Source organism: Cynocephalus volans, chromosome 1 (genome assembly GCF_027409185.1).
Source record: "Cynocephalus volans isolate mCynVol1 chromosome 1, mCynVol1.pri, whole genome shotgun sequence".
Lineage (NCBI taxonomy): Eukaryota > Metazoa > Chordata > Mammalia > Dermoptera > Cynocephalidae > Cynocephalus > Cynocephalus volans.
Genome location: NC_084460.1, coordinates 26,492,562 through 26,511,426, shown reverse-complemented (window position 1 = coordinate 26,511,426; position 18,865 = coordinate 26,492,562). Strand labels below are relative to the sequence as shown.

The following is an 18,865-nucleotide window of genomic DNA, read 5'->3' as shown; positions in this document are numbered from 1 at the left end:
ATAAGATAACGTATATAAGGAGCTCAGCACATCCAGGTGTTAAAAGAATAGGGGAGGACTGTCTGGTTAGCTCACTTCAGTTGGAGCCTGGTGCAGATAACACCAAGGTCAGGGGTTCAGATCCCCTTACCAGCCAGCCATCAAAAAGAAAAAAGGGAGGATACATATTTGCTCATATATGCAGAGTATCTTTGGAGAACACATAAGAAACTGGTATCATTAGTTGTCTATGGGAAGACAACAGGTCCCCACTCTCTTGTCTAAAATTCTATAATTAAAAGAGCTCTAAAAGCCAAATGTTTGTTTCATAAGCTTAGCGCCAAAACTTTTGGTGGCAAAATCTAATTGGCATGAAGCTCCTTATATATTCATTTATCCCACTTAAGTGTAAATATGCACTCATTTTGCCGAAATATTAGGGTATTGGTTACAGAGTACTTTTGGGGAGTGTTACACAAAATATGTTGGTGTACTCAGGTGATCTTTTTAAAACAGGAAAAATTCTGAATTCCAAAACACCTCTAGTCTAAGATTATGCACCTGCGTATCCTTTTTAACTTATGAATTTTGAAACTGATGAAGGCATTGCCAATTCAGAAAATTAAATTTTAAAAAAATCAGTCTTTTAAAAACTAAATTAAAAAAACAAAAAACAAAAAAAACCCCGCTAAATTTAGCATAGCATCTGACATAAAGCACGCTCTCAGTAAATAGCAGTGCCTGCTGTTACTCTTTTCTTCCAGGCCTTTCCTGTCAACAAATCTGTTCACATCCAATACTATGTTTCACCATCATGGCAGACCCTGAGAGTGTCACTACTTACTTAGATTTTATGTGTTAGTGTGGTGCAGAGGTTTTGTGACAGGACCCTACCAAGCAGCTAGAAAATCCCAAACCCAAAGTTTAGATCACATCTTCCAATCCCCAATCGTGAGGCCTTTCTAGCTCACCAGGCCACTTCAGCCATTAGGAGGGCATCCGTTGAATTTGTGTGCCCAAAGGGAGCATGTTGTTTTTGTGTAAGAGAAAAAGGGAGCACACAAGGAAATCATGTGTGTTCAAGATCACCCTTCAGTCCCTTCGAGGGGCCTCTAACAGCCTAGTGGGCCAGCCATGCTGTTTAAGAAAAATAGGGTTAGATTGGGTCACTCTTTCCCCCAGTTGATTACCAGATGAAGTAATAGGGACTTGAGTTCAGAGGCCATGTACAAAAATGACTTATTTAGATCCCTAGAGCCTTATTCAGCACATCCAGGACTGAAAGTTGGCCAAGGGGGCTTTGGGGTGGAAGACAGACCCATGAACTATTTATTTTAAATGGCTTCTAAGTGTGGACATAATGAGCTCACAGAAGTGTGCATGTGTTGCAGTGAGACTGTTGAGTGTGAGCCTACTGAATATGTGACAATTTTGACTGCACGAATTTTTGGGGTCGGCTTGCAGCTGCCTTTCCAGCCTTCTTTGTTCTCTATTTCTTCTCCCCTCCCCGTACTCTGTGGTCCAGAGGGAAAAATAGAGATGACTGCATATTTCAGGAGCAACAAGGCTCTTTACTCGCAGGCATTTTAACAGGCCCTAGAAACCCCTACAGAGCATCAGACATTTGCTGCTCTTTAGGGGGCACTTCATGAAGATAGGTAAGGTGCTTGCTGCCCTCTTGCACCACCTGTTCTATCTCCAGTGAGGAAGGATGTTGGAGGCCACCAGAAACTTTGGCTACTGTCTCTGTGAACCATGGCTTGGGAATAATAACCTAGGTCAGGAAAAAATTCTTCCCTTGGAAATCTGACCTTGTCCACCTAAATTGCAATATCTTTTCCAGTCCATTAGGTGAAATTGACTGGAGAAGCACCTACTTCTGGGTTTTTTCCCAGTTGTCTATTTAATGGCTTCTTAGCTGTAAGCTTAGGTCAGCTGCTGTTTATAAGGCTTTCCTGAGTTCTGACAGGAACCCGCCCGTGCCCCAGAACTGCCAGGCTTGTATTGCTTGCCAAGGTTCTAAACAGATTCCAAAGTAAACTTTTTAAAATACTAAATCTTTCTTGTTTTATTATATCCATATCCATATCCTTTATAGAAAAGACAGGAAAGTATAAAGAAGAAACTCACCACCGAGGAGTAACTGTCACTGTTTATGCTTTCAGTATGCTTCCTTCTAGTTTTATTTATACATATACACCCCACACACAAACACATATATTTTTCACAGTCAATTTCCATAGGCTACTGATAATCTCATTTCCCCTCACACTTAACACTTTAGCCTGAGCATTTTTATACATCACTTTAGAAACATCTAAGAAAACTGTTTCTGTGGCTGAATTTAGGGATATATCATGATGTGCCTAACTGGTTCTCATTTAGGCTAATTCCAGTTTTCCTGTGTTCGTGGATATATTTTAATTTGAATTCTGTATTCTTTCTTTAAGGTAGATACCTAGACATAAAATTACTAGATCAAAAAATATGAAGATATATAAAACTTTTGAAAGATAGATTGTATTTTGTGTGTATATAAGAGAAAGAATATAGAATTGTTCTCCACGAAGCATGCAGCCATTTATGCTCCTTCTAGCTCATCCATTCTCCATGAAGGCAAAAATTGGTTCTTGGGGGTGGAGGGTGAGAGGGTAGAGATTACAGCAGTTTGTGGCCCTCCAGCAGGCTACAGTGTGTAAATAGATACACACTATGTAACTATGGTACTGACATTGCATGCAGGGGTCATAATGAGAAAAGGTGGAGAAGCAGTGTTCTAGCTGCACGTGACTCCATGTATCTATCTCACTCTACCTTGGAAGCTTTTAAATCTTAGCTCTCGGATTTGAGGGGGGTTTTTAGAATAATATTTTTCTGATATAAAAAGATCTTGGTTTTTTATGCAAAGTTTAGGAACTTGAGAAAGGTACGGATAAAATAAAATTTATCTGGAGGTTACCACTGTTAATATTTTTATCTTTATACAGAATTGGGATCTTCCATGATTTTAGCTTTGCTTTCAGCCCTTTTTATGTAATTGCCATTGTGGTATGTGTTAATTTGTCCCAAGGAACACTGAAATATACCGCATGTTATGGTCTGATGCAGGGCTTTCCCCTGGCCCCTATACCTGGGAGTGCATTTGTGACCCCACTGGCATCAGGTTTGGGCCCCTGGGAGCCTAGGCGCCTGGCTGCTCTGGGACTTATGGTAATTGTCCCTTGTTTGTTTCAGGCGTGATCCCCTGGGCCCGTTTGCTGTCGGGGGAGAAGACTTAGACCCCTTTGGGTGAGTACTGCTGGGGAGGTGGCAGCAACATAACTTGCTCTTGTGGCTTTTCAGCCCCAGCTCATCTTCTGATTTTAGAGCTTTTTGTCAATGTCTTCCTTTGGAGTGAAGGAGGCAGTAGTTGCTGAGAGGCTGAGAATTCATCGCCACTTATTCTGCTCTGCCATACCCAGAGCAGTGCAGGAGAGCTCTGAGTGTTGGGGAGGAGCTGAGCAAGCCCAGCAGGCAGATCCTCTGTTGTTTCCTGCTCCCCCGCCACCCTGGAGGAGGACAGCAGCCTTCCCTTGGATGGAAGGATCCCACAAGGATTTATCAGGTGCAGATTGAAGATCATACGGTGGGCCACAGACCTTAGGGCAGCTCAGGGCTACTGAGTTTACTTCACTTGATAAAGTAAGTCTGTGAGCCCCATTAGACTTTCTGTGGTTCTTGTCATGCACCCAGCAAAGTTATTACAGCCTTACCTATGCACTGTCTTCTCTGAAGGATTCAGATTAGATTTTAACCTCTGCTGCAAAGTGACCTCAACTTTAGCATCTCATTTTTAGACAGTGGGGAAATCACACAAGTCTGCAATACAGTTTGAACAGTGACCTCAAAATTTGGGGAAGATCAGCTCATTCATTCTAGTCTGAGCACAAGGTCAGATCTGTGGAACTCGGTGAGGGACAGCTACTGTCAGGAGCCAGACTTGAGCAACCCACAGTCAGTCAGAAATTTCCCTAAGGCCCTTAAGGGAAAAAACTGGCATCACAAATTGTCTCAATGTTATTATTAGTTCTTAGACCTAAAGCAGTGCCCTGCAAAGCCATGTGACAGTTCTGCATTGACCCTGGCAAGTTCTGGCTCCTGTTCTTGGTCAAATTAGCCCCCTTGGGTGTAGGACATGGCAGGGAGCTCAACTTTGCAGGCTTGGGGAGCTCTACAGTTCTGCAAGTACCATACAGAACCAAGCCCTCCAGAAGCAAAAGTACTCAACACTAAGGTGTGCTCTTTGCGTACTCTGTGTTCTTGCCCACTTCCTGCTGGCTCTCAGGCAGCCACCCACGTGTCTGCTTGGACCATCCAGAATTAATGTCCCAGTCATTCTTAGTCCATTCTCGCCTCCCTTACCTCTTTTCCAAGGGCAATCCCTACCATACCTGCTGACCCATCTTTCCTTCCTGCCTCAGGTGTCGGAGAGGTGGCATGATTGTGGATCCTCTGAGATCTGGCTTCCCAAGAGCACGTATTGACCCATCCTCAGGGCTCCCAAACCGGCTTCCTCCAGGAGCTGTGCCCCCAGGAGCTCGCTTCGACCCCTTTGGACCCATTGGCACTAGCCCATCTGGGTAGGTATTCACTCAGCTATGCTGAGAAGTAGGACCTGATGGCTGCACAGCTCAGTGTTGCAGCAAACAGGTGTCTGACACCAGGTGCAGAGTTGCCACTGCTTTTACCTGCTGCTGCCAAGAGAGTGCAGCCTCCCTCAGGTTCCTGCTCTCTGGAGCCTTCCAAGATCTCCCCATCGCTCATTGCTTTCCTTCCCCCAGTTCCCCTCTGAGGAGGACTCAGAGGAAGAGAAGGAACTAACACTTACTGTAAATAAGTGTCAGAAACTCAGGCGATGCTGATATCAACAGTTTTGGGTAGATAGTACTTTCCACATTTTATAGGTGCAGAAAAATGCAGGCCCTGAAAGATCAGGAAACTTATCCCAGGTGGGAGAATCAGGATTCAATCCCAAGCTGTCTAGCTCTAGAGCGCAACCTCTTAAACTCCACGACCACCACATCATTCTGGAAGACAGGCTCCCTCAGTGCAGGGTCAGGACTACCTGTGTGGCCCTGGCCCCTCCATCACTTCAACTCACCAGCCCTTCTTTCCATTCCAGACCTAACCCAGACCATCTCCCCCCACCGGGCTACGATGACATGTACCTGTGAAGGCCTCAAGAATGTAACATCCCAGCCTTCCCTCTGCTCTCCCGGAGCCACCACCGCTGGCCCCATCAGCAACCATGTTCTTGCAGGTTGGGGGGCCAGGGACTCTGCCCATGTGTTTGCAAGCTGGCTGGGATTGCCTCCCTGCCCTTTATCAGAGTCAGGGCACCTGCTGCAGCTCTCCATCTGGCTGCATTTAGATCCCTAAGAGAAATCAGTGTGCCTCTGTCACCACCAGCTTCTGCCTACTAACTTCTCCCAAAGGAGATTCCGGCAACATATACCCTCGGCCCAATGCAGTTCCAGTTGCAGCACTATAAGAACAGAACGCATTTTGGATGTTATTATTAAGAACCAAATGTCAATATAAAATTCATGTTGCCAGTCTCCCACTTTCTTTCTACGTTAATACACAGCTCATCCCAGTTATAAGACTTTAGAGTTTGAGTTTTGGTAGGGCTAAATTAAATGACTCTTTCCTACCCAGGGCCCATTCTTGCCTCTCAGGCACCTTATTTTCATACATTGCTGTTGCTCCTGACATCACTAATATGGGTCCCAGTCTGATGCATGAATGGAAAGGAGTGACTGGAAATCCCATAGGCTACAAGGATGACTTTCACAAGGGCTGGCAGTTGTGGAAAGACTGTGTCATTCTGATGATTGCAGAATCCTCCAGTCGTTCCTGTTCTGGGTCAGTCCTCTGAGTCCGTCTGTGCCTGAGCAGCAGTGACCTATAAGCAAAGGAATGAACAGACCAGACCTGAAGGCTAATCTCATTTTAGCCACTAACTTACTGAGTGACCCTAAGTAAGTCTCTTCACCTCTTAGGGCCTTGTGCCCTCCTGTGAAATTGGAGGTGTCTTCCCTGCTCTAAAACATTCTGATGTCTCTTTCTGTGTATGGTAACCCCTAAAAACTGCAGCAAAAGGAAAAGAATGAGGGTTCAGAGCTTTATGTGGTACTTACCTACCGACTCTGTTACTCTGTGTTTCTTGTCCCCCTTGGGGCCCAGACCAGTGCACAGGAGCATGAGCTCCATCTGAGTATGCTGTTGAACTTCAGGAAGAGAAGGGAGCCCCAGCCTCTGGAAGCCTGTGTCTTATCCAGGCCCACCTGACCTTTGGTGTTTTCCAGATCCTTTTCAGCCTCATGCCTGACTGATGTGGGCAGTGGTGAGCACACTTAGATTTTCTAGTAGCAAAGATCAAAAAGATAGTCATATACATAATTCTGTTTTCTGAAAACAGAAAATTTAGTGATTCATCTGTAGAATCGGCCATTTTTTGTGTGGGTCTCTTTGCATCAAGGACATTGAGGAACGTAGACAATGTCTCAGATGTTATGTGGGGAAGTGACCGGGGCCTGTAGGAACTTCCTAGTCAAGCTGTTGGTGCCTGTTTTGGTCTGAGCCACTTCCTTCCTCCCAGTCGTGAGTAATCATTCAGCAACAAGTAGGAATGTTTCAGGTGTATGTTTTGTGGAACCCCCAAAATTGGAGCCTTAACAATAAACATCAGCACTTAATAACCTGGTCCTCTTTTTTCTAATAACAGCTTTATTGAGATATAATTCACATACCCATAAAGTTCACCCTTTTAAAGTATACAATTCAGGGGGTGGTAGTATAATCACAGTGTTGTGCATCCATCACCATATCTAATCCCTGAACATTTTCACCACCACCACCACCCCAAAAAACCTTATACCCATTAGCAGTCACTCCCCATTTACCCCTCCCTGCCCCAGGCAACCACTAGTCTATCTTCTCTCTCTAAAGATTTGCATTTTCTGCACAATTTTCATAAATGAAATCACTCAATATGTGGCCTTTTGTGTCTGGCTTCTGTCACTTAATGTTTTCATGATTCATGTTGTAGCATGTATCAGTACTTCATTCCTTATTATGACTGAAAAATAATCCATTTTATGGATATATCACATTTTGTTTATCCATTTATCAGTTTATGGACAATTGCTTTGTTTCCACTTTGGGGCTATTATGAATAATGCTGCTATTGTGTACAAGTTTTTGTCTGGATAGAGGTTTTTAGTTCATCTGGTTACACAGCAATGGGCAGAATTGCTGGATCATATGGTAACTATGTTTAACTTTTTAAGGAACTGTCAGACTGTTTTCCATGGCAGGTGCACCATTTCACATTCCCACCAGTGATGTATGAGGGTTCCAGTTTATCCGTGTCTTCGCCAACACTTGTTACTCTTCATCTTGATTATCCTCGTTAGTGTGAAGTGGTATCTCATTGTGGTTTTGCCCTCTATTTTTTTTTTTTTTAAAAGGAGAATTTTGACCTAGGCCAAGCAAAGCAGAGACCAGAGCCAGTCAGCCTTGGGGAGCTGACCATGTCTTTGATAGTAGCCACCTTGGGATGACTGTAGCTGGTGAGCTACAGAGGAGTTGGGTTTGATTTGGGGGGATGTTTCTGGGCTGGATGTGATACAGGACAGGTCCTATCTCTAAGGAAGTTCCCATGACCTTTTCAGATCTAGTAAGATTCACAGCATCCCTTTTGTTTGGTTTGAAATTTCACTGGTCACCCAGTGATTTTACAAGTAGAGTATAGGTCTGGTTCTAAATCATTGTCTTTTGGTTCTGAAGTACTGTAGAGCATGCATACCATTTCTAGGCTGCATGGCAGTCCCCATGTTCCACCTCTTCCTTGGCTTGTCTCCTCCCCAAATCTTAGAGCTGGCTATGTTCTCATTGCACTGATACACTCAATCATGAGCTTCTGTCAGCCTCCACTGTGAAGTCATGAGTCTCTTAAGACCTTGACTCCAAGAATATATTGTGCTCAAAATGGAGAGTGTATTCCTGTGCTGAATGGTCAGTACCTGTTGACTTGTAGTTACAAAATGGGTTGCAGGTCCCATACAACCTCAGTCTTTGGAATCCAGCTTCCCTCGTGGCCCTTCTTTCTACTGTTATTAATGACATTCTTTTACTGATCCATGCCTCTCTTCACAGGAGGCAAATTAGAATCTGTGGGGAAGTTCATATTCTCTGTCACCTAATCTTATCTACTTTGGTGCAGCTCCAATAAGACACGAAGGAAAGATTTTCCACATGCACATCCCCAGTTTCTCTTCCATAAAACTTGCTTGCCTGTAAGCTACTATCAACTTTTTGTACCAAAGGAGAGACTCAAACGCAGGCATCCAAGTCCCCAGCCCTTGTTTGCCCTTGGGATACCACAGGGTACACCTCAAGTCACTTCTGCTGTTCTTGACCCTAAATCTGCCCCAGAGAGTAGGTCAGAAGGGCGGCAGGCAGTTAAGGGTTGCAAGGCCCAGGTGACTGAGAACACAGCCTAGAATGCAAAAAGCAAATGACAGGACGTTTGGACACCCACGAGTGGCAGTGCTAGTGGGAGCTGCAAAGTCGAAGGCCCAGTTCCTGCCTAGAGGAACGTGAGGCTGATAGCGAAGACTAACAGAAGACCCTGGATGACCATGTGAATGGCATCTTCCAATGAGCCACATAAGGTGAGTGTTGTGAGAGTCACAGTGTGACAGGGATTGGGAGGGGCCTGATGAAGTGTTAGTCCTGGGGCTCAATTCCAATAAACAGAAACTAATTTAGCTTTTTTAACCAAAAAGGTTAGGGTCCAAAAAGCAGCAGATCACATCATCATTACCATGATCTGGGGATTAGAAACCCCAGAGCCACACAGAGACTGCCTTGATCTGTATCAAAAGGTAGATGCCTTTCATAATGCCACTTCAGCCCCACTCAGCTCACTTCCTAGTTCAAGGCTCAGTTGAATGCACTCGACTGTTGGAACCTACATTACCTCTCAAACCATAGGGCAAGGGATCCTGGAGAAATGTCCTTGTTCCCTTTTGCACCTCTCCATTCAGGAAGGCACATTGGAACAGAGGTCTGGTGAGCCAATCTCCTGTGTCTATGTCTGTGCTGTGGGCCATGATATAGACAGGTACCACAGCCTTGCTTGCCTGAGCCCAATCATCCCCTGAAATGCTTGATCTAAATACACATCAGTACATCCTGGGCCCCAATTCAGATCTCTAGAGAAGGGTCTTCAAATCCGTCTTTCATAAGTTCCTCTTACGATTCTTATGATCACTGAAGTTTGAGAACTGACTTTCTACATCCTTGCTACTCAGACCACCCACAGCAGCAGCATCACCTGGGAACTTGTTAGAAATGCAGAATCTCAGGCCCCACCCCAGACTTACTGAGTGAGAATCTGTATTTTAACAAGTTCTTCACATGATTCGTGTGCACATTAAAGTTTGAGAAGCTCAAACTTTGTCTTTTTTCCTTCACCTGGATATCATGTACAAAGAATTAAGTCAATCTTCTTGGTTGATGGCACATTATGATTAGTGCATGCAAGAACCCTCTCATTTTAAGTTTCCTGATTTTACCCCCAGTATCTAGTCCATCCCTTTGCCTCCAGTGGGTCACTCAAGTGTGTTTCATACATGTTTTTAAAAATATATAGGTACCCTTGTAAAATAGCATATATTATATCTTCATATTATAGCAACCATAATAAGATATTATCCCCATTTTCTAGACTAGAAAAAGAGGATTTGGAAAGGCCAGCAATTTGCTCGAGGCCAAACTGAGGTCTCAGAATCAGGCAAGTGTGGGTGTGACTACCAGTGCTCCCTTTGCTAGTATGTAGCCTTTCTCATCTGCAAAATAAGCATCATTCCTACTGCAGGACTGTTGCAGGGTCCAACCAAATGTCTTATTAACAGGTAGTTGGGGCTCAGTGGGTGCCAGCTGTGAGTATTACTGAGGTCATATGGGTGGATAAAGGTGGGGTTCAAGGATGAGAGGAGAGGAAACAGGCTGCCCCCAGTGCAGGAAACAAGCATTTATCTGGTGCCTACAGTTTGTTAGGCTTCCCAACTCATGGGGTAGTCCTAACAACCCCAAGGTAAACACTGTTAGCAGCATTAGTTGAGGTGCTGGACGCACCCTCTAGGAGTGGCAGAACCATGATTGGAACCCAGGTCAGCTTGGTTCTAAGGCCCATTCTCTTTCCAGTAGAACTGCTGTACCCAGACTTCATACCTTCTCCAGGTGAGGAGCATGGGTCCCTGGGCAAAACTTATTCCACAAGCTGGAAAACCAAGTCAGAACTTAAGTGAGAAAGGACTGATTGTGTACAGGATGATCTAAGACTCCTAAATCAGCCCTGTTTGCAAAGTGTGCCTTATGTTTCCAAGCACTTCCACCTATAGCCAGTGTCCTGAGCATCCAGGTGAGAAGCAGCATCTGAAATCGCCCAGCACAACCTCCATTCCATGGGGGAAGAAACAGGCCCAAGAGGCTGCTTTGTGAAGGTGAGCTCCTGAGAGGCTTCTCTGGGCCACAGAGATGGGCTTGGGCTCTGTGCAGGGTTCTGTCACCTGGCCCCAAGTGCTGCTCACCTCGGCCTTCTGAGTTTAGCAGGATGGGAGCTACTCTTCCCCATTGAACAGGTGAAAAAGCAAGTCCAGGGTCATTGAATGAGTGACTTTCCAAAGGCCAAGCAGGCCACAAAAATCCTGGCTCCAACTCCAAGATGTAACTACTGAACACTGCCCCAAAATAGTCATGAAGATCCCTGAGTGACAAAAATATGAGTGTCCCCTTGCCTTCCACCTCCTTCTCCCCTCAGCTAGGCTGAATGTTAAGAGGAAGATGCCAGGGGCTGGCCAGTTAGCCCAGTTGGTTAGAGTGCCGCCTTGTAACACCAAGTTCAAGGGTTCAGATCCCCATACCAGCCAGCTGCGAAAAAAAAAAAGAGGAAGACACCATAGAGGTTCAGCACCCTGGTTAGTGCCCACACTTCCAGAAGCTGCTGGAGATGGGATTTGGGCCAGATTAGGCCAAACAGTGTCTGCTGCTCTCCAGTCCAGGATACTCACTCCTGGGGACAGGCAGGCATCCCCGGGAGGAGGGGAACCCAGGCCTAGGTCTCCAATACAAACTTGCCCTCTCTCCATCTTTTTTTGGGGGGGAGGGGGGCGGTTGGCTTGTGCAGGGATCTGAACCATGGACCTTGGTGTTATAACACTGCTCTAACCAAGCAAGCTAACCAGCCAGCCCCTCTCCTTCAGATCAGAATCACAGGAGTAATTTCATCTGTTAGACTTCTTGGTTCCCACAGCATACATTCAAGTGAAAAGTCTATGAAGAGAGAGATGGGCCAGGGGCCTGCGCCATGGTGCGCATGGGCAAGTCCTGTCCCTTTTGGTTTTCCCCATCTGTAAAACAGAGATAAGGGTGGACTTGACCCTCTGAGATCCTGTCCAACTGTGAGGTTCCATGATTCTAGGTGAGCCATGGGCCTGAGTCCAATACCTCCCCACAGCCTAGGGCCCAGATCCATCCACAAACATGCTCTAATTGGCCTGCATTTTATTAAATTTGATAAGATACATGATGGCATGTTATTAAATTTGAATCTTGACTCTGCTATTTACCAGCTGTGTGACCTTTGGCAAGTCACTTAACCTGCCTGTGCCAAAGCTTCCTCATCTGTAAAATGGAAGTAATGATAGGACCCCTTCTACAGGACTGTTGTGAGGCTTAAATGAGCTGGTAGATGTAAAGATATAGAAGAGGACCTGGCACAGTGAGAACACTATATACAGTTGTTTAAAATTTGGATGATTTAATGTGTTTGATGAGTTACTGGTTCGTTGCAATGTAAAAACATGAAGTATTTTCTTTTTATCCAACTGACCTCTCTCAAATCTCTTTTGTCCTCTCAACATCTAGGGCCTGACCAATAAGTGATCACTTTGGTTTTCATGCTCAATCCAGTCCAGTTTGAACTTTCCAACTCAGTCCAGTTCCAGGAGGTCTCATCACCTCTCTGGGCTCTTGCTTCTTCAGCATAGTGCCTGGGGAGGAGGAAGGGAGGAGTGAAGCCTTCACTGGCCATGATGATGGAGGCGGTCAGAGGAGGTGGTCTTACTCTAATTCATAATAGGTTTTTGTTTACTTTTTTTTTTTTTTTTTGGATGCTGGGTCTTCTGTAGACTGCATGCATAATTTTGGGGGAGTGGTAAGAGCTTCATCTTGGATCCTCAAGAGAGGAGTGGGGGTCTCTGTCCAGTCCACCAGAGGCTTGCAAGCCCATCTCCTCGAGGTAGTATGCTGGGCTGCAGAGACACCTGTGCCACCCACAGCTTCCAGCCTACTCTCACGTCCCTACATCAACACTTGGAACCCCTGAAACACCAGGGTCATCTACCTACGTTCAAGGACCTCAGAACACTGGGAGGGGATGTGGGAGTGCCCTTCCTTCTCCCTGATCTCCAACACTACTGTCCCTTCCAGCCAGCATGGGCTGTTCCCATGGGCCTCCCACCCACCTCAGGAATTCTCTGGGTCAAAAATAGACCTCATCTCCATGTTCACAGACACCCCTGAGCTCCAGAAGACACATTTCAAGCCCCCTTGAGAGTACTCTCCTTACATTTTTCCTGTGTTCAGAGCTGTATCTCCAAAGCCTCGCACAGAGCAGATGCTCAGATCTTTGTTGAAAGAAAGAATGGGCAACATTCAAGTGGTCTGCAGTCCCTGCAGCTCAGTAAGCCTCCAGCTGGGAGGCAGAGGCCAGTCCCCTTCTTGAGGGCGCCCCATCTCCAGGAGAGATTTAGTAAGCCCTGGGCAGGGGAAGGAGTGCAGATGTCTGGCTCTGGAAGGTGGCATCTCATTGGACACTCATTTGTTCTCAGCCACAATTCTTAGGCAGAGGGATAATTCCTTTCAGCACCATTTTACTCACACAAAGATCCAGATGTCCAGCTGCTCTTGAGAAATCAGGAGCTCTGGCGACCCTGAGCCCATCCACCAAGGGCAACAGCCATCCAGAGCCAGAGCGGGCGCCCCCTTTAATCTTTTAATCCTGCCACCGCTGTCTACAGCCACCTGCTTTGTTAAGGTCACCTGCCAAGCCCTGCAGGCATTTGCACTTGGGCCCTTGCTTTAATCTTTGATGGGGGAGGGGGGGATTCTCAGGAGATAGGTCAAGTGGCTGTCAGGTGCAAGCGAGTCAGCAGTAGTAGCAACTCACCTGTGGGCACCTAACCCTCATGAGTGGCTTAAAAAGGAGATGTGGACACAGGAACCAAAAAGAGGAGGATAGGAAGAGATGGGAGAGGGAAACATCTGGCTTTTGCTGAATGTCCTTGGCCCTGTCAGTACCTGCCCAGATGTGGCATCACCTGGGAAAAGCTTGGCATGGCAGCTGCCTTCTTCCCCTGCCCTTTCTGCTCCCCTGGGGCCAACTTTCCTCCCAGAAAATCCTTCCACTCCTAACCTTCCCCTAGGTCCAGGAGAGCAGTAGCCGCCAACTCAACCTTGGCGGCTCAGAGGCCAAGTAGGGACAGGCTGCTGAGATGGATCTTGAGGTCATGTCCTCTGGCTGCAGCAGGAGCTCTGAGAGGAGGGGCTGGGGGTACTGAAGTCCACAGTCCCACAGACTGGCCTCCCCAGTGCCAGGGTTACCCCTACAAAGCATCTGACATCATAAGATTGTTCTTGCCACACACATCTGTAAGCAATCATAATGGCTGACAGTGACCTCTTACCATGTGCTATTACCCTATGACTTAAGTACTGTGGTTGTCCCCATTCTACAGATGATGAATCACAAGCCTCCACTATGAGGTCCCTGCCCTTCAGCATGCCTTAGCACAGAACCTGCAGACCTCCCTTCCCCCTGCCCCCTCCCCAACACACACTGACCGGGCTGTTTAGGCCTGAGCCTCTGCTCATGCTGTTCCTCTCTCCCCAGAGTGCCTTCCATTCTCCCCACTCACCCCACACTGAATACTGTCTCATTGCTTAGGATTCCTATTAGACATCCCCCCTTCCGTAAAAGCTTTTCGTAACCCCAGCTCTATCAGGTATCTCCTCTGCACACACACACCCCCACAGACACACACTGCCCACTGTGCATCCTCCAACACAGCAGCAGATACACTGTCCTCTTTCGCTAGACAGCCTGTGACCAACTCAAGGGCAGGATCTGTGTATCCCCACAGTGCCTAGCCCAGGGAAGCATGCAGATTATGTGTGAATGAATGAATGATGAAATGAACAAGTGAATGAATACATATAGCTAACATGTATCCAGGCAATCTGACTATAGAGGCAGTGCCCTTACACTCTTATCTGAAGGACCATCATCAGTGGACCCCCTCTGTAAGGGGCCCTGCCCCCTTCCCTCTGAGATTTGAGTAGGGAGAAAGCTCAGAAGCACTTGGCCACCTGGGGAGAGAAAGGTGGTAGTCCTGTGCCCCTCTGTACCTCTCAGGTGTCCTGACCCTACCCATTGGCTCATGGATAACCTGATCTAGGAAGAGGAATGATGTGGGGAAGGAGGTTTTGAGACCAAAGACAAGAAGAGACAGCAGGGCCAGGGTTGTTACTGTCTTTAGCCAGTCTCTGGCCATTGGGGTATTGGCTTTCCTCAAAAGAGGAGTTCAGAAGCTTGAGGAGCCTGTTGGCTAAATCCTACCCAACTGTACTGTGCTCCATATCTGAAAATACACAACACCTGACCGGTAAATGCTAACACACCTCTACTGACAACGAGCTCCCTACCATTCCAACCCAGGTGAGAGCTCAGCAAGCTTTTCTCTTTCCCGTAGCTGAAATCTACCTCCTGGCAAACATCAGGGTAGTCTGCTCTCCAGGAGAAACCAACAGGCGCAGCTGGAGGGCATCTTCTTGACTTTGTCAGTGCCACTGACACCCCACTTTCCTCCTGACAGACCCTTGTACAGAATCCACCTCCTGTGGCTTTTTCACACTTCCTCCTTTCCTTCCCACCTCCTGCCCCTTCACAGCTCTCCAGTCACTGGGTACCATGCTCTCACCTTAGGAAAGCCCTCTGCTTGTGTTTCCTGATCCCCCAGCCCCTAGAAAAAGTAGAGTGGGAAGGTTTCAAATTTTCTTCTGGAAAACCAGAGAGGTGCTGTGATTTATCCAAGGGCCCACAGGGAAGGGGTGACCAGCAAAACCTGACTCGCCTAATTCCCAGCCCAGGACCACACAGTCCCCTTCCTGAGATGCCAGGGTGGAAATGCTCCTTGACAACTCCCTCCTTGGGAGAAGGGGGAACAGGAAGGACACAGAAACACCAGCCTCGCCTGGGACCCTCCCCCAACTTGACTTTTGCTGTGAGGTTAGCACACTGGGAACTGCAACGCCTATGGCTGGTGGAGAAAGAGGAAATGTTATCAATCATCCAGAGGATGCCCTGTCTTGAAGCTGCTTCACAAAAGTATGAGTCCTTGGCTCCTTTGCTAGGTCAGACAAGAGAAAGCTGTACAAGTGTATACGCGTGTATGCTCATGTGCACATGAGGACAATTTAAAGATATTCCCAGGGAAGATATTGCTTATTCCCAGGGAAGGGAGTGATAATGGTAGAATCTCAGGCAGCAGGCATTTTCTGCTGGGAGACTCCAGATGTGATGATGGACACTGGGGTTCCAAAGGTCTAGGCCTGGACACTTAAGGAGAATCTGGCTGGTATATCTTAGTCTCCTAAACACCCAGCAAATGTCTCCCAGGTCTAGCTGGAACCTGGCTGTGTCCTAACAAAGCTCAGGGAAAGGGGTCTTCATCAGTGAGACCCCTCTAACTCTTCCACGTTAAAGCCATACCATGGCCAAGGGAAAGGAAGGCAAATCAGTTTCCAAGCTCTTGCTGCAGGGCCCAGTGACAAAGTAACCTCCTTCCACACTTCTGGGCATGTGATCTTCTGGGTGACCGATTTGCACCCCTAGAGGGGGCTCCAGGAGGCCGGACAAGGACTGTGGGGCTCCCGTACGCTGGCAGGCATAGGAAACTTTTTGTTCATTCATTCAACAGTGAACACCTACTATGTGTCAAACACTGTTTCTAGCACTAGGAGTACAGCATGAACCAGTTAGACCAAAATGCCAGCTCTCGTAGGGCTTGCAATCCAATGGAAGAGAAAGTGGGCAGGATAGACAATAAGTGCAAGACGCAGCCTGCTGGGTGGTAGGTAGTGCTCCAGAGAAAAATAAAACAGAAAAGAGAAGAGGGAGTGAGGTTGGGGGAAGGGGTATGATTTTAAATAGGGTGGTCAGCAAAGGTGTTATTGAGAAGGTGATATTTGAATAAAGCCCCTAAGAAGGCAAAGGAGTGGGACTTGCAGGTATTAAGGAGCAGTGCCTTCCAGGCAGAGGAAACAGCAAGAACAGAGGCCCTGAGATAAGAGTGTGCCTGGCAAGGTTGAGGAATGGCAAGAAGGTGAGTATGGCTGGAGCAGAGTGAGGGAGGGGAAAGGGGTGAGAGATGAGACCAGAGAGGCACAGGGGCCAGATTGCATAAGGCCTTGTAGGCCCCTTTGAGGGATAAACTCAGGTTTGGGGGAACCTGAAGCTTATGCAATTTAGGGGGCCATACTTAAGAAAAATAAAGTTACAAATGCAAAATTCAATTTAGGGCCTTGGAAGGTGCCTGTGCAATGAGGGACGTGGACATGTAAGCTTTGCTAGTCTTGCCATGAATCTGCCTCCGGCTGTGGTGAGAATTTTGGCTTTTGACTGGAGCGGGAACCCTAGGAGAATCTTGAGCAGAATAACATGGCCTGACTACCCTTTTCACAGGCTTCCTCTGGCTCCCAAGTCAAGGATGAACTGGGGATAAGGGTGGGCGGGAGAGAAGGCCAGGACACCAGTGAGCAACCTGGACTGGGCAGTGGCAACCAGGGTTGGACAGTGGCCAGATTCTGAAGGTAGAACTGGCAAGATCTGCTGATGGGTGGCATGTGAGGAGTGAGAGAGAAAGGCATAAGAGTTAACCCCCAGGTTTTAGGTCTAATTGAGCTATCCCCAATTGAGGTGGGGAAGGACTTTGTACCATGCAGGTCTCTATCTTATCTCATCTGCACCACCTCCCTGAGGGAGAGCTTTCATTAATCCCACTTCACAGATAAAGAAACCCAGACTCAGAGAGGTAGAGTAACTTGCCCAAGGTCACATAGCCAGTAAATGACAGAGCCTGGATTCAAACCCTGGTCTTACCAACTCCAAAATTGATATCTGTTCTGTTACACCAAGAAAAGCAAGTTTTGGGGGCCCTAGTAGTATAGTGGGTGGGAGAGGAAGTTGCTGGAGTTAAGGCAAGTTCCAGCAACCACAGGGCCCCCTGGGACGACTCCACACTTTCCCCAAAAACCTGCAAAGAAAGTTCTCAGCACCCTCCTCCATCCTCCCCTGGACTCATTCCTAAAACGTGTTTCTGATTCACCGGCTGGGAGATCTCAGCTGCAATCTTGGGGAAATGTTTTTGGTATTTCTCAAGTTTTCTTAATTCATTGACAAGGTAATGACTGCCTTGATCCATTATACACATTTTCTAAAGGATTTTCTACATCAGAATGCAAAGCAGGCTTCTCTGGCTTAGAAAAACCTGAGATTCCCAGGATTTAATCTTCTAAGGGATTTAGCCCCTAAATACAATTCATTGCATTTCAATTGATATGAATCAGTGGCCCCAGATGCATGCACTCAACAGGTTTAGTATCCAAATGAGTCCTCCACCATCACAGTAATCCACATGACTTGGATTGATATTTTTTTTATTATCATTATGGATTTGAAAAACCTTAGGCCATAATTTGGATGTCCAGTTCTACTGCAGTTTACCTAGACTAGCTCATGCTACTTTCTTTTCTGCAGCTACTCCTTGCTTGGAGCCTGGAAGAAATCAACACCTCAGGACTTGTGAATCTTTCACCATTTGGGGACTTTGTTCTTTTCAAACCACACCCCTTCAATAGCACAATAGAACCTGAGAAGCCAAGCTAAACAACCCTTGTCCCCTCCAACCCTTCCCCAGCCTTTTGTTCCTGGCAAAACCTGCCAGCAGGAGCAGATATTTGATCTGTCATAGGAACTGTGATATTACATGGCCCAGATATTCAACTTGCTGGACTGAAGGCCCATGTTACAGCTAATCAGAGCCTCTCTAAGCCTACAGACCCCATACTCACCTTGCCCTCCCACTCCCAAGAGACAGGATCCATGGCCTATGTGGCCAGTTGATACGAAGTAAATAGGACCTGAGTGGAGGCAGGGGGCTCGCTGAAATGACTCCTTTTGCATCTTCATACCAGTGGCCTAGAAGGCATGTACTCGAAGCCCTCTAGGGCCATTCGGATTGGATGATGCCTCCTCCCAGTACTCAAACACCTGTATATCCTTGCCCCCTAGAGCCTACTTCTTGTCTTTGTCAGGAGTTTAAAAGAGAGTCAGGAAGGAGCCTGGAAACATTCCCCAAGAGAAAGAGAACCAATGGCCATCAATGTGGCCCTCTGATTGCCTGTGTGTCCAGGCCACCTGCATGTGTCTGATTTCTCCCCAGGTAAACTGGGGCTGCACTTTACTACTAAGTGGGGGAGAGTGAGCTTACATATTCAACATTTAAAAAAATTTTTTTCTGCTACCAAAATAGATCAGGCCCAAGAGACATAGTACTAAGGAGGGGAGGTGATGAAGGCCTGCATCATGCCCAAGAAATACAGCAAAGCCTCACCCATTATAATATGAAAGATGCTTCTTGCCCAGAGAACTGGTGAAAATGGTGCACTTGACTTTGGAAAACGTGTCACTGCAGAAAATTAGTCACTGCAGGAACTT

At 46.8% G+C, this 18,865-nt stretch overlaps 1 protein-coding gene across 1 annotated transcript in view; it reads left to right on the top strand.

The window, feature by feature from the left end:
* Positions 1 to 6,719, top strand: part of PSMF1 (proteasome inhibitor subunit 1) — a 42,983-nt gene extending 36,264 nt beyond the window's left edge. Inside the window, exons 5-7 of the mRNA XM_063096983.1 lie at positions 3,214 to 3,267; positions 4,440 to 4,598; positions 5,141 to 6,719. Coding sequence (XP_062953053.1) covers positions 3,214 to 3,267; positions 4,440 to 4,598; positions 5,141 to 5,192 — 265 coding nt within the window. The 3' untranslated portion in view covers positions 5,193 to 6,719. The remainder of the gene's footprint in view (positions 1 to 3,213; positions 3,268 to 4,439; positions 4,599 to 5,140) is intronic.
* The last annotated feature ends 12,146 nt before the right edge of the window (positions 6,720 to 18,865 follow it).